At 40.7% G+C, this 16218-nt stretch overlaps 1 protein-coding gene across 1 annotated transcript in view; it reads right to left on the reverse strand.

Moving 5' to 3' along the window:
* The window catches only part of csmd2 (CUB and Sushi multiple domains 2), a 251575-nt gene that overhangs the window by 12914 nt on the left and 222443 nt on the right, over positions 1-16218 (reverse strand). The window contains exons 54-64 of the mRNA XM_053333740.1: positions 15955-16128; positions 15131-15304; positions 11433-11621; positions 10631-10804; positions 9211-9393; positions 5820-5996; positions 3442-3621; positions 2978-3151; positions 2654-2827; positions 1336-1409; positions 111-222 (exon numbers count right to left, since the gene is read on the reverse strand). Of these exons, the coding sequence (XP_053189715.1) occupies positions 111-222; positions 1336-1409; positions 2654-2827; positions 2978-3151; positions 3442-3621; positions 5820-5996; positions 9211-9393; positions 10631-10804; positions 11433-11621; positions 15131-15304; positions 15955-16128 (1785 nt within the window). The remainder of the gene's footprint in view (positions 1-110; positions 223-1335; positions 1410-2653; positions 2828-2977; positions 3152-3441; positions 3622-5819; positions 5997-9210; positions 9394-10630; positions 10805-11432; positions 11622-15130; positions 15305-15954; positions 16129-16218) is intronic.

The raw sequence follows: 16218 nt of genomic DNA on the forward strand, positions 1-16218 counted from the left end.
TATGCAATGTGTGGGTGTCAAATTTGGAGAAATTAGAACTTTTGCTCAAGGTTATCTTCACTACTCAACTTTACATATGTTTTTACAGTATAAGCAGACTGTGTACGTACCTATGCACTCAGGTTGAAAACCACTCCAAGTGAGGTTGGGTAGACAAGTGCGAGAAATAGAGCCTTGCAGCAAGTAGCCCTTTCTACAGCTGAAGAACACAGTGCTGCTGATCTGAAAGTAGACACACACACACACACACACATCAGGATGTGAGAATATTAAATATAACAGAAAGCAGAAATTGCACATAAAAGTCTCACTTTAATGATCATTCTGGGGTTTGTTCTTACATAGTGCTCTCACATACAGAGCAAAAAATCATATATTACCCTTTGCTGTTTCTACGCTCTCGGAGCTGTAAGTACTGTTATTATGTTACCAGCAAGTTGTACAAAAACACAGCCAATTGTACCTTTTTTAATGGCAAAAAACAAAATCCCCCAAAAAACAACAAGGTCCTCTACTGCTAAGCCTCTACACTTGTCTGTAATTTATAAGGGAAACTAAAATAATGCTGACAGCAAATGTTTTTGTCATCTTTTTATAATGTATAGCTTTAGAAGTTGGAATACTTCAACCTGGTCAGGATAAACTTTGCTGTCATTTCAAAGTAAGGATAGTTCATTATATGTGCCCACGAAGTGAAAGAATTAACAATAATTATGGCATAATTTATTAGATTGTTATGGAAGATGGTAGGATAAAATTGTGGGGATTTTTCAACATTGATTTATATATTATGGGGGCGAAAATTAATGTTAAACATATTTCTTCATATGTTGCTAATATTTGTATTTATAAATACATTGTCAGATATGAATATGGTCTTAGAGAGTAATAATTCTACTCTAATGTACCATCATAAAAAGCATTTTAAATATTAAAATCATTTTGAGTTTTGTTGTGTGGACAGAATAACAACACTTATTATTAAGCAATTAACCTACCCTGCCCCCTGAAATTCTCTATAGAAAATAACAAATGAGCCCAGAAGAAGAGAACGTTATTAATATAGTTATATTATAACCAGAAAGAAGGGTCAGGGCTGAATGGTGTAATTTCTCATAACCTCAACTCTGATGTATCCTTGTTCTCCACACTGTGACAAAATGTATAGCCCAGTGATAAAGGAAGAAAATACATCAGCAGAAACATTCTTTCACGTTTTAATCTTTTCTTCTTCTCTGATGCGGATCAACATAAAGAATGGCATATAAAAAGGTTTCAAATCAATTTTTTTCTCAATACATGAATTCAATTTCCTGTTCAACCACATATTCACACCTGATAGCCTTGACTGTTGTTCTGATTTCCAAAGAGAGGAGTGCCTGGATCTCCACAGGTTGTGTGAGTAGGATCTGAAACACACATACAACAATTCTATGATAACTACTCACATGTTAAAGCAGATCCCATTTAATATATACATGTCACCCACAGCAAAAGGATATATCACCTTAGAGTCATTGTATGTGAAATTGCATTTTTCACAAGCCTGGCATGAAATACTGACTGTGGGAATGAAGGCCATAAATTACTGTATGACGACAACCACGCACACATGCACATGGACACACCTGCAATGCACATGTGTGAGTGAACCTACACCTACAAACTCTCATACAAAAATCCCACACAAGTATTTATAAGTGATCTGAACACACTCTCAATCCCTTCTCAGAGCAGCTTACAGTATAACACAATGATAAACTCGCAGGCCTTATCAGTACACACCCTGTTAATGAATTAATTCACTAATGCCAGTTTTTCGACAGTCGTTAAACAAAGTGGCTGATAAATAATGCATAGGTAGAGGAGTAACTGGTGACTTTAGGCGATAATGAATTCATGTTTAAACTAACTGTTATTGTGTCAGAGGTTTGCATGTGTGAATATTTTTCAGCACTTCTTATATCTTAACAAACCTGAGGGCTGAAACAATTCATTTTATTTAATCTGGATTTTCTATCTGACCACATTTTCTGATTTCCTTAAGTGCTTCTAACTGCAGCATACACATGTGTCTTGTAACTAAAATGGCATTACTCTTATTTAAGGATGTTTATTGCAGTGGGGACTGATATGTTCTGCTGACACAGGGCCAAAACAAACAGGGCCAAAACTCAGTCTGCAGTCTCCCTGTGTTAACCCTTAAATATCTCCACACATTGTATGTCTGCACTGTGCCAGTGTAGATGAAAGATTTGGTTGAACCTACGGCCATTTTGAAATAGAAATAATAAACGTTATGGATTTTTAATTAATTATCATAATTGAAAAATAGAATCAATAGAGCTTGTTAGCTAGGTCAAATGCTTGTTGTTCTTTCTTTGTAGGAAAAGTCAATCAAGACAAAGGGAGTGAGCATAATGGAGCACGGTGCAATGGTCAGCTAATAAGAAGCTTATCCCACACTAATACTGCGCTGGTAAAATGTTACATGAAAGTTATGAAATAGATTACCCAAGGTTGTGCGCTGTGGTTGTAGAACACACACTAGTGCTAATAACCACATCACTCTTTCAAGTCATTCTATTAATTATTACACCAAATAGTGTACACTCTCAATATGTCAGAATATACCGTAAAGAGAGGAACTTACCTATACAAGAGGGTTGTGTGCCACTCCAGGTGCCATCATATTGGCAGTATCTCCTGGTAGAGCCCACCAGGACGAGGGGAGGGTAGCAGGAGAAGGAGACGGAAGAAAGGTAGGTGAAGCCTCTGTCCTCCCTCCTCCCCTGGGCCGGCATCCCTGGGTCTCCACAGAACACAGCTAGAAAGACAAACACAGAATAATACCCATAACCACAGATAAGTCGGGTGAAATATGAAACAAGTGACACACCCAGTTCATACTTGGGTGACAAAAAAGTCAGAGAGATATCAGTGACATGTAATATAATTCCAGCATGGTGCCACTTACGGAAACACTGTGGTTTCTCGCCACTCCAGTTGCCGTTGCCCTGGCATGTTAACACGGTGGGAAGGGACAGCTGGTAACCTTGGTTGCAGGAGTAGCTGATGCTGGAGCCCCAGGTAAAGTCTGTGCCGACAACCTGTCCGTTTGGGATAGTGGGTGGTGGACCACAGACAATTGCTAAAAGGAGAGAGAAATTAGAGGATTTAATGTATATTGCTTTAAATGATGTGGTACTTTCCAGTCTGAATAACCATTATTATAATTTAAAATGATGGAGAAAAGATAATTCTGAAATAATGCCAAGAGGCCAAAGTGGAAATAATTATGTAACCCACCCATGATTTCACACATTTGCTCCTTTCACAATCACTTCTTTGCTCCTTTTCCGTAGCTTAAGCCATCTTCTGTACTCATCTCACCATATAGTATATACCATAATGTAATTCACATCATCCTGCATAACATACCTTTACAGAGAGGTTTGGTGCCATTCCAGGTGCGATCCTTGGTGCAGATGAGAGTGGAGGCCCGGTCAGCATCCATGGTGAACCCAGGAGAACACTGGAAACTGACAGTGTGGTTGTAGGTAAAATCACTCCCCAACCTGACCCCATTTGCTGGCACTCCGGGGTCACCACAGTTGATTACTGCATAATCAAACAGGCATGAATAAGTAAGAACAAATGAGACCAAGCGGAACAAACAGACCAAGGTGACTAGACAGATTGTTTGGTTAATGAAAAGAGAACAATTCTAAAGGATACGATGTCCAAGCCATATTATTTGATGGTTTAATTTACTTTGCATTTGATTGTACTCAATAAAGCAGGAAATCAATATCACACACACTTAGGATGAAATAGAAGCAAATAAACAAACAAGGCGCTAAGGATGGGTCCTCAGAGTTAATGAACTGTTATGTGCACCCAACCCAAGCAGTTCAACTCACAATCCAAACTTGACAATTGAAAAAGCAACGCACTTTATGCGTCTTCACAGGTAATTAGCATTCATTCATTCATGCACAATCACTGTTATATTTCTACTGTGTGCGCATAAAAATATTACTCACTCTTCATCTGACAGACTGTTTAATCACAGTCACCCACAAAATGACATTAGACTTCTCTGTGAAAAAACTGTCCTGTAATCTGATTGTGTAGTTATGAGATTTTAGGATGCAGAGACTGCTGCTACGGTAGCCCCCTAAAACTCCAAAATGAGCCACATTTCTCCTTGATTATACTTTTATATCCTGCGGGGAAAATATTGCGATTGAGTAACAACAGTGATAATTCCACTGTGTGACTCAGCAGCATCATAGCTCAGCCCTGTTGTAAATGTCTCAGACAGAAAATCCAGGGTACAGAAGGACAACTTGCATTAAGTTGCCTTGGGACGAAAAGGCAGCATATGACTAACATGCGAGCAAAATTCCCAGTGGGGTAAGGAAACTGGGCCTCTTGGAGGTGTAGTGTCTCCTCTTGACTGAGCACGAACATACATTTCCATTGGGCTGGTAAGAATGTGGCGCCTGGAGCCACAATGTCTGTTTAGCACTATTTGCCCTGTAAGAATACCTATAAGGAGGTGACACAGTGAAATAATATCTCCTTTTGCATAACAATATTCTCAGATGATTGCTAGTGCCAGGAGGGTTACTTTAAAGATGTTTTCCACTACAATTACTAAATATCTGTTCAAAAATCTGCTAAAAAATGTATCACAATAACTTGATTACTTTCTGTTATGTTTGGATTATCTCAATACCAAATATGCAAATACGACAAAATATGTAAGACAACATAACAATGTAGACTTAAAAAAGAAAATATGGAACCCCATACTTTCAGAATCAAACATGTGTCCTCTGTTCAATGTAATTTGAAAGAAAAACTTGCTTTTCATTCAGAAAATTCAGGCAGTAGCCTATAGACAATGGAAGTGCACAACACACAGTGTGCATTATAGGGAACATTCTCAGGGGAAGCGTCTGACAAAACAGTGCTTGGCCCACTGGCTGTGTGAAGCTATCACACAGGTATACTATATGTCACAGCGGGGAAAGACCCCCTGCCAGGCATTGTGCCCACTCTACAAGAGCTTTGTCCTCCTTCACAGCTGTGGCAGACATACTGATGTGCGGTGGCATCATAGTCGTCACAGTGTTCTTTTATTTGGCTCTATCAAAGTGATACTTTTTCTCTAACTCACTCAGTATTCCTTTTTTTTACCCAGTAATATAGAAACATTCATCTTGAAGTGTTTGTATTCACAGCCCCTTGCATCGTTGAGGGTTTTTTATCAAAGTGCGTCCACGTGTGTCCTTTCTCTCATATGGATTACCCAGTTCTGAATTCCATAATGGTGCTGCTTAAGTTTTATCCTTTCCTTTCAGAAGAAACGTGATCTCTAAGTGACCTCTATTTTCCATGGTCTTTGTACAGCAACTGCCTTTGTGATTGTGAGACATGATGATTAAGGACTATTAGTCAGACCTGTGCCATACAAAAAATATCTGCTCTTATATGCGGTTAATATGACTTCTGTGTTCTCCTGCATTACTTGCAGATTACTTCCTATTTAATCTGTGTTAGCATTCTCTAAAAAGGCCGGGATATGTATTCTGCTGGTGTCAGAGCTGTTCACCAAACTGCAAAGTAGACTGTAAAATACTACTGCAGTACACATAAAGTTGAGAGACCAGCAGGTAGACAACTCAGAAATGTGTAAGAGCCAAAGAAAAAGGAAATCATCCTTAACTGAGCATGAATTTACATTTAAATGTAAACCAAACTACATATAGATTCACTAAAGCTCTTTCTCTATAAGAGCTGTTAATTACCAGAGCACTCGGGCATGTTGCCGGTCCAAGTCCCGTTCACAGTACAGTGTCGGGTAAGCAGGCCAGTAGAGTAGTAGCCCTCCCTGCAAGAGTAAGTAATGGATCTGGAAAACGTTAGGCCATCATGGATCAGGATCTGGGCATTCCGTGGAGTTCCCGGGTTTCCACAGGATATCACTGAGAAGAAGAGAGAAAAAGAGAGAGCAGCAGAAAAGATTAGGTAATGTTCATTTACAGACTAATTCCTAAGTGACCAGAGGGGAAAGAGGTGTGAAACAGAGGAGGAAAGTAGATGTTTGAGGAGAATCAAAGTCTTCAAGGGTACTGGAAACAGAACCCTTGAAGACTTTGCATCATCTGAGCCCTTTTGGAGAGATCAGAGATGAAAGACTGAATTATAGATGAAAAATTCTTTTCAACCTTACTCTCCCCCTCATTTCATTCCTTTTTTCTATCAACTTATCCATTTAGCCTGCCCACCAACCCAAGTGCCTACAACTTCTATTTTTCTATTTATATTCTATTTATATTTTCGTACCTGGCAATTTAGTAGTATATACAGTTGAGTAAACTACTATGTAACTTCCAGTCAGTGATCAATAGCAAGCAAACAACAAAACTCTTTCATGGAGAACTTTTAGGGAATCATGACGATCTTCTCTTTATAAGTCTAAGACTACTTTTATACTTCTAAAATGTGCCTATACTGTATGTAGACTTAATCTAGAAATTACACAAATGTAAGTATTTTCGGAATTGAACCAGGGGCGCTGCCTTTACGTGGCATGCACCGTAACCACTCAGCTACCAAGGTGCTCAAAAAAATGAAGATTTTTTTTTAAACTAAATTCCTTTATACTTCCACCCAGTTGTTTTTCCCTTCCTCCACTTTTTATTTTCATTCATCCAACCCTGCCACCATCCTCTTCATCTCCCCCTGTGTCCTACTTCATAAGTAACTCCGCTTTGATGGGCATATCTTTTGCTCAGAAAATCCCTTGGTGTCTGTCCGGCCGCCAGCGATGGTTCTGTTCATTACAGTCTCCAGCTTGCCCCGGGCCCTCAGAGCCCTTTGGGCATCACCCTCCTGTAATGACCAGATGTGGCCTGGCCCTTGAAGTCTGTGCCAACTGAGAACAGGTGGACAACCTCAGCTAGTGGGCATACCACACACCAGAGAGGGAACGAGACAGAGTGAGGCAAGGGAGAGAGGTGGTGTTGTGGAGAGAGGGAGGGATGTATGTATGTATGTATGTATGTATGTGTGTGGGTGTGTGTGTGTGTGTGTGTGTGTGTGTGTGCTCAAAACAGCCTGGGAGACAGGATGAAGCTTCTGGAAATAAACACACTGTACACACGGATGAGAGAAGAAAAAAGGGCCATGTGATGATGGAGAGTAAGAAAAGAGAAAGGAAAAATGAAATATTATATAACTGAAGATAGTAGAACTTGCCAACTCAAAGGTGTAAAATTGAACCAAGTTGTTGGATGGGTTTTATCACTTAGTGTTGCTAGGAAACACCCACCAGCTGAACATGTACTATAAAAAAACGCAAGTTAGGCAAATGAAAAAGAACACAATGTTAACAATTATAAAGTTGAAGTTACTAACAATGTACATCATGTTTAATTCAGACAACTCAAACGTCAGGGTCTGCACAAGACATGTGGCACTTGAGATCATTATGATATCTATTTGACTTTTCTGCTGCAAACAAGATGTTCCACAATAGAAAAAAGAAGGATTGCGCAATACTTCCTTCAGCATTTGTAATGTCTTCGTTCTGTTTCATCAATAATAATGGATAGTGTGGGGCCTAATGACCAATATTGATTGCTTTTGTCTTTGCAGTTTGCACATACAGTATAGTACACATTTAGAAAATGTTCTTTTTCAGGTGGCGCCTGCAGAATGGGTTCAATGTTGCACAAGGGCAAAAATTGGAAGTGATTGAAACATGCAGTACTAGTCACAAGTTGCAAGTGGAGGAGGGCTTAAAATGTGCAGTTCAGTGATAACATTTGTCTGACATCAGCTAGCTACAAAATGTAGGGATGGTAAAATATAAATATTTATTAGCAAAGTAACCACATTTTTACAACATTTCCCATGTTCACAGTTAACTCCAATTGAGAATATTATCTGAGTTTCTGAAAATCTGAAACTATAATAAAAATCAATGCCTGAAAGTGTTTGCAAAACTAATGCAGTAGGAATACTTAAACAACATGCTTCAAGATTGCTAGAGAGAAACAAGTTACTGAATGGTAAATGTCTTAAGTGCATTAGAAGTTCAGTGAGCATCATTTTCTACTTCAACTCCCCAACTGGTCTGTTAGATAATGTGTTCATTCATTATTGCTCTTTTTATTCCCCAAGAAGTCCATCCGTTCATTCATTTCACAACACTTTTTAAGGTTTACATTGCAATGGTGGCAATTAAAACAGTAGCCCACACATGATTTTCCCCGGCTCCTCATAAGGAATCCCAAGGCATTTCCAGGCCAGATGGGATATGTAATCCCTCTATTGCCTTGTGGGTTTACTCTGGGGTCTCCAGTTGGACGTGTCCAGAATGCCTCCACAGTGCTCAGAGGAAGGCATCCTGATCAGATTCCTGAACAACCTCAACTGGCTGCTTTCCATGCAAAGGAACTGCTTTTCAAATCCAAGCTCTTTCTTGATATCTACACTCTTCACCCTGTCCCTAAGGACCTTTATTCATATGGTAACTACCAAAAGCTCAAAGTCATACGGTGGGTGAGACTTTGAATGTAAGTTGACTGCTAAATTGAGAGCCACACCTCAGTGTTCAGCTATCTCTTCACCATGAATCGGTGGATATCACCCTAATCCTCCTATTGATCTTATCTTATCCTCACCTCACAAGACCCCAACATTCTTAAACTCCTTCACTTTGGGCAGAAACCTTGAGATTCTGTCTCTAAAAATCACTAACAGAATCAGTCATAATGCACAGGCTTTGTGGAGTCCAGCATTCACTGTGAACTTACTTGACTTATCACAAAGTAAGTGTACACAGCTCTAAATTGGGTCATACAAGGGCCAGATGGTCAGGAGCAATGATCTCGGTATCACAAAATCCCACAGCCAAAGCCACAGGATCAGTTCAGTCCAAGTACACAAAACACACATAGATTGACAGCTGACATCCCATGACCAACCCAGTATGTCTGTGAGAGTGAAGGGATGGGAACAAAATCCTCTTCCTGAAACCAAATTTTGGTAATTGGCACAAGCCTCCTTTCTATCACTTAGGCACAAACTTACCTGCAAATGCTGTACACTGCAATCAAGAATCATGTTCATGTTTTCCAGAGAAGAAAGAAAAAAAAAATGCACACTGTAAATAATGTATGCATTCCTTACCATGACACTCAGGTTGAGTACCCAGCCAGGTCCCATTGGCTAGGCAGGTTCTCTCTGGTGAACCTTTCAGCATGTAGCCAGGCTCACAGCTGAAGCGAACAACACTGCTCACTGTAAACTCTTCCCCCAGACGGATACCGTGCACAGGAACACCTGGGTCTCCACACAGCCCGGCAGATTCTCCTGGAAAGATGAAAAAAAAGAAAAATAATAAGAAATATAGCTTGTACTTTTTTATAATTGAGACTATAACTCATATGGAGAATATACATTTGAAATGTACTGTGTGTACTGAGTGATATTTTCATATTAAAACACAATAATGATTAGAACAGGAGCTCTCCCAACCAATCCATCCAGGAAAATAATATTCCCCTTCCTCCCTGAGGAGTGACTAGCTTAATAAGTTCCATTATATATATTTGTTCAATATGTGGAAAATGTGCAATACCATATAAATTCTCATTCCATTGATTTGACATATACTGTATCTTGCTTCATAATTTCACATCCTCTACTTCAAACAATCAAAAACCATTTTGTAATGTGTACTGCTCTCGCTCCTCCTTTTATATGGTCCCGGTCAACATTACGTTAACAGTGCATGGCTAAGAAAGTCGGGCAAATCTTTATAAAAAGGTTATGTTTATTGCCTGTTGAGAGAACACTAGCAATCCCTGAGATATATATGAATGCTGTGAAAAGTGACATTAAACTGTCAGCTAGCTATTTTATTGTCAGCTGGCTTATAGGTGTGTGCGACAGTTTGTGCATCTCTGTCATGTGCTTTGTTTGTGTGCATTTCTGTCACGCCTTTGTGAATGTGTAGGTGTTTGTGGATATGTATTAGCATGTGTGGACACCCCCGTGGTCTTTCGCATGCGTGAATATACTAGGAGCCCTGGAGCGAATCGCTGTAAGGGCAGAGAGAGTATGGGGGCTGATGTCTTTATAACCCAGCTGAGGTGTGGGCGTCCCTGTTCCTCAGTCTAATATGAGTAGATTAAAGCAGTTTTATGGAGGACACTCTCTTTGCCCTTGAGGCCTGCAGAGCAGACAGGCAGCTCCATCTTTGGTCCACCTACTTCACTCATTACTTGCTAACAGCTGCCGCCAAAACTCTTTATTTGTTGGCCTGGCGTTACGAGGGCATCAGTGCAACTGGATGGTGATATTACATCTGACTTAATCAAGTATTAGAGGAAGAAAGAGGGAAGAGGATGATAAAATGGGCTATGACAGCACATAAATCCAAATATGATGGAATGCTGCTGGTTCTGGTTCCAATCTATTTTTTTTTCTTTTCTTTTTTTTAGTTCATCTTAAAGATCAAGTTAAATGCTGTTTCACAAAGCAGGGTTATTTTCAGTTTCATCATCGTCTGAACCATCATGGTCAATCTGGGTGTAGTTTTCCGTACCGGAGCAGTGTGGTGGCGAGCCGCTCCATTGGCCATCCAGCTGGCACATGCGCGTCGTGTTGCCGATGATGCTACGCTGGCCGATGCAGCTGTAGCGGATGACTGAGCCTACTGTCCGACGGTCGCCCGAGATCTGGGCATAGGGTGGCATGCTGGGGCGGTCACACAGCACCACTGTCCAGTCAGAGTAGAAAGGTGAGAGAAAGAGACCAATGAACAAGTGAATGTTTTAAGCAAAAGGGGAAGAATAAATAAAAATACCAGATATTGGATTTATTTCCTCCTATTACTAGATTTCTCAATATCAGATCACATTATACCAAAGAACAAACCAACCAATTAAGACACATTTTGGTATTTAAACAAATAGAAGACTAAGTTGTCTTTTATGAATGGAAGCAAACAGACTAAGTAAAATATGAATCAATTAATCATAGAATTTAAATATTAAATAATTCAAATTATTATTAAAAACCCACTACTGAGTAAAAAGAACATTTAATATCACTGCTATTAGGTTACATTTATCATGATAGCAGCTTTAACTGTCATTATTACACAGTAAGGTAACATTGTTTTGTTGTCTTCCCTTCTCAATTTTTGACATTTAACTTAAAGGACAACAAAAGATTTCTACTTGCAGGAAATCATCATTAAATATTGACTTTTTTGCAGGTGGTTACTGGGGAGTGGGTGGAGGGGCTTTACAAACCACATTATTATATAAAATGTCCTCTCTTCCAGTTTTAATAAAAGTTACATTCATGCAGTGCCACTTACAACCAACCCCTGTGGTACTCACACAGGCACTTGGGCAGGGATCGGTCCCAGGTACCGTCTCCCTGACAGGAGATGGAGCTGGTGCCCAGCAGGTAGTAGCCGGGGTTACAGCGGTATGACACGGTGGTCTGGAAGCTATATCGATGTGGCCCGCTGGGCAGCACCTGCTTGATGCTGTTCTCTACATGGCCTGACTCTGTGCAATTTACAACTGGAGAATTGGGATCCAGGGAAGGGGGCATAGTGGGGGAGAGAATGAAAGAGACAGAGAGAAAAAGGAACTATTTAGTAAGCATTTCAGGTTAATTAGCCGGATGCTTAACCTGATGATGATGGCTTTCTGTTTACACCGCATAAATGCAGGTGTGTCACTTTTACAAGACAATTTGTGAGCTGTGTTAACAGAAAATAAAAGTGTATTGACAATAAGGCTAGATAGAAGGGAGCTTGTTAGAGATTGCTGTCTGATTATGATAATGTACTGTATATTCTGATATGTGTTTATGATTGTGACACCCATACAGAGAATATTAAACAATCTATCTACAAACATTCCCTTGATTTCACTCCACAGTATCTGTCCAGTCCTTTCCTTCCCTCATCCATCCACCCGCCCCAATCCAAATGAAGTAGGAGGCAGACTCCGGAAATAAACATTTGCTTCATTAGAGCCAGTCTCCTGCTGGCCGCCGTGGTGCAGAGATGGTGATGGATGGAGAGCTCACAGGAGAAGAGGCACCATGTCAGTTTAGCACCAGATGGAGAGAGTTAGGGAAGGGGAGAATGAAGGATGGAGTGAGGAGCGAGGGACAGCGAGGGGGGTGTGGTACAGAGTTAGAGAGGAAGAGGCCCTGATGGTCCAGAATATATTAAAATTCATGACAGAATGTCAGGCTATGACTGCTACCAACACCAATCCATCTTGAGTGTCTCATACAAGGCACGAACCAAAGCCTTACATTGCCTCAACAAAGTCAGAGTACACTGAGTAACAGTTGCTGTCTAGTCTATAATGTGAACTCCAACTAAATGTGTACAATGATGCCAAAACTCTAATGGCTTCTATAACACTGTCTAGGAGTGCCCACACAGCCATTATGCCCAGTTTACCTTGCCAGTCTCGCCCCCACGATTGTACCTCTGCCACAGCCAATATGAACCCATTGTATGCTAATGTATCTAAAAATGTGCTAATTTTCATGCTCCCAAGCTGGCCAGAGCAGCTAAATCATCCCAAAATACATATTATAATGGATTCCTTCCAGTAGAGTGCTGACCTGCAGTGCCATCATTTACAACTTACTGCATACTAACACTACAAAGAGTATTTGAAGCCGTGGAGGTGCTTCAGCACGCGACTTTCCAAGCTTGGAATTCAGCTTTGAATAAATGTTCTTGGGGAACAGGCACAAAAGCGATCCAATAGTCATCTGAAACGACTGACCTCCTGGTAAATGTTTTGTGTGGCCCACTGGGCAGCGAGAGAGAGGAAGCTAAAAGGATGAAAGGAAAAGAAGAATAAAAGTGAAAGGGGGAAGAAGGGCTGGGGTAATTCATCACTGTTTCACTCAGAAGTAGGGACCCCGGCCACCCTCTCCTCCTCTTGGCCTCCTGCCAAGTAACGGCCCTGTAAATGGTGTGTCAAAGTGTGTTTTTCTCTGTCCGGCGTCCCTTGCCTTTTATCGTTGAAAGACAAATAAACACACACGCGAGTCATCCAAAAAGGGTGGTGGTGTGGCTCTGTTGCTGTGGACTCAAATTGGTGGTGATTAGAGAGGGATGGGAGACTGGGCTAGGCTAGTGGTGCACTCCTGCTCCCTGCATTATTGATGGAGCCTACAGACTCTTGTAGTTAAAATCTGGACCGTGGAAATCATTACCTTTGTCTGGCTGACTCCTGCCCCGCCCTCCCCTCTTTTCCTGCCTTTCCATCTACCCTCTGCTATAAAAGAAAAGCTGATGTCTTGTCTTAGCTAAGGCTGGGATGAGATGGATGCAGCGGATGTCATTGCAGCACTTATAGTTTTTTTCGCTCAGGGGAGAAGTGCACGGCAGACCAAAAAAACGTCTGGAAAGCTGTAATTAAGGTGATAAATCTGATTGACAAAAACACCTCTAAGCTACTTATGTCTCCACATCGGCAGTGAGGATAATGTGCCATCAAAACAGACGCCCACATTCACCCACCCACACATACATACATACGTACGCACGCACACACACTCACACACACAAAATGCATCTCAGAGTCAGCATCTGCACGGAAACAAGGCCAATGCTAATATGATGTCACTGCTAGAGCGGAGAGATTTAAGGTGTATGTCTGGGAGAAATATCTCGCCTGCTTATGTATACAGCAGCCAAATCTACTTCTCCCTTTTTTTTTTAACAACTGAAGTAAGATTCATCTTAGACTTGTAACCTTCTCATCCCTTCATAAATGTCTCAAAAAAGGGCCAATTCCTTTCTCTTCATATATTAAAACAAACTCATGAGTCAATCCATCACCGGTTCTGTCACTGCCTTGTTACATTCAGGGCCCGACCTCACGAGCGGCCCTTTTCTGTGCCTGTCAGAAAGCCCTCGGTTAGCAGGGACTTAAAAGACAGATGTGGGTGCCGAGATACATTGCTTGTCTGCAAAACATTGCCAAATTAAAAGTACTTGCATTGCACATTCAAAGCAGAACACGGTACTTCTTATTCTCAACAAAAACCTGGGTACAGGTCCCCAAAGGCTGCTGCCTCTTATACAAGCTCAAGGATCCTGTGATTGTGTTTGGCTGTCTATGCATGGTTATTAAACACGCCGGTTTCCCTGACAGACAGGTGAGCCTTAGGGTGTAACAGAGGTAACTTGGCTGAGAGGAAATAACATCATATGTAAATATTATCCGGAACCTCCATGGACCATGTGGTTGAGCATGGTAATTAAATAATCCAGGCTTCTCGTTGGGTTTTCATTTCAATTTCCCCTAATATGTGCAGTTTAAACTCTTTCTCCCTACGGGTGTCTCTGCGCTTCATCTCCGCTGTCTCTGTGATTGAGGTCATTGGTGGTCACAGAAGATATGACCTTGCACAGTACAATAGGTAATTTAATACCTTCTCACACAAATGGATGAAAATACAAAAAGAGAACCGTTCCCCCACAGGCAAGTATGTGGAAACTGGCACAATTTTTTTGACAATGTCCTCACTCTGTGCATTAGGTATGCACAAAGCTGGTGTCTGTGGCTTATTTAGCTCTCCAATTATTCACACAGCATAAAACATGTAAATAACAATGGGAGTTGCTATGCTACATCTATAAATAGATCATGTAGCAGTGCTGTGATCATACATGCATTTATATATTTTTCTCATATTGGACTAGATGGATAAATGTGCAGTAAAATTTCAAATCATTGAAGTCTCAGGGGACATTCTGATTAATTGTTCTCTCATATTCATAATTGTGCTGTCAAATTATTGATTACCACTCTCAATTAATCTGTTTTGTTGCCTAAAATCAATTATTTAAAATATTTGTGTCTCAGTGCCCACTGGATGCAATGACAGAAAGGATGAGGCACATGTCTTCCATCAGTGTTGCTTCTTTGCAATTACAGTATCCCTCCATTCATCTGTATTCATTTTCCACCCTGACACCTAACTGGTTCTGTGGAAATCATAATACACATGCACTTACTAATACGTTGGGCATTTACTTGAAACTTACTTTTACACTTTGGGAGAGCATTACTCCACTGCCCGTTGGCCTGGCAGGTAGATTTCACAGCCCCCTGTAGAACATATCCGGTATTGCAGACAAAGCGCACAACATCATTTAAGTTGAACTGGGTTTCTTGGGTCATGCCAAAGGTAGGATTGCCAGGGTGGCCACATGTGATGGCTGAGAAAGGAAAAACAATAATGGTCACACATTTGCAGAGCAGTTTAAGGAATGTCTGAAATGTTTAGTATCAAACTCATGAATAAACAAGGTCTAGATTAGCAAACAGTAATGTACTGAATGTAGAGTACTGAACCAAACATGTCCCACATCAGCTGCACTGGCTGCATTTCTCCCTTTTGATTTGTATTATTGAATACAGTGTAATGACCACATCTAAAATATATCTAAAATATCATGGTAAATCGTAGACATGAGGCAAAGATGGCTTTACAGGGTATTTTATGAAGAAGCTTATGCAGGAGCTTTCTATAAAAATATGCAATAACAGGAATTAATTGGTGATCAGTATCAGTTCGCTCAAGTCTAATGACACTAAATTGGTGGTTGGTATCAGCCCTAAACTGGCCTGATCAGAGAATCTCTAGGTAATATGTCTGCACTTATTAAAAATCACGAAGTAGCAACACTATTAAACTGGTAAGACTACTTTGTCTTCTAGTTAGTTTTCTAGCTTACCAGTATTCCTATTAGGAAAAAGTCAATCACAACCCCTCGATGTTCATTTTAGCATTTTAGTCTTAACCATCAAATATGCAAGCCGTAGCTTTACTACAACCAGTCCAGATGATTTAGGTCTGGTTACTTACGGACACAAACAGGAGTACGTCCTGACCAACGGTGATCCTGTTCACAGATCCTCACTGACACCCCGATGAGCCGAAATCCTGGGTTACACTGGTACACAACACTACCTCGATAGTTATAGTTCTCCCCAATGATCTGTCCATTCACTATGGGCTCAGGAGTACCACAATGGCCAGCTACGGAAGAGTGAAGAAGAAAAGAGTCAAGGTCAGCCTTTTTAATCCTTTAAATAGCATGAAGGGCTTTTCACTGATGTTTCTAATCGG

The sequence above is a fragment of the Scomber japonicus genome, chromosome 15 (genome assembly GCF_027409825.1).
Source record: "Scomber japonicus isolate fScoJap1 chromosome 15, fScoJap1.pri, whole genome shotgun sequence".
NCBI lineage: Eukaryota > Metazoa > Chordata > Actinopteri > Scombriformes > Scombridae > Scomber > Scomber japonicus.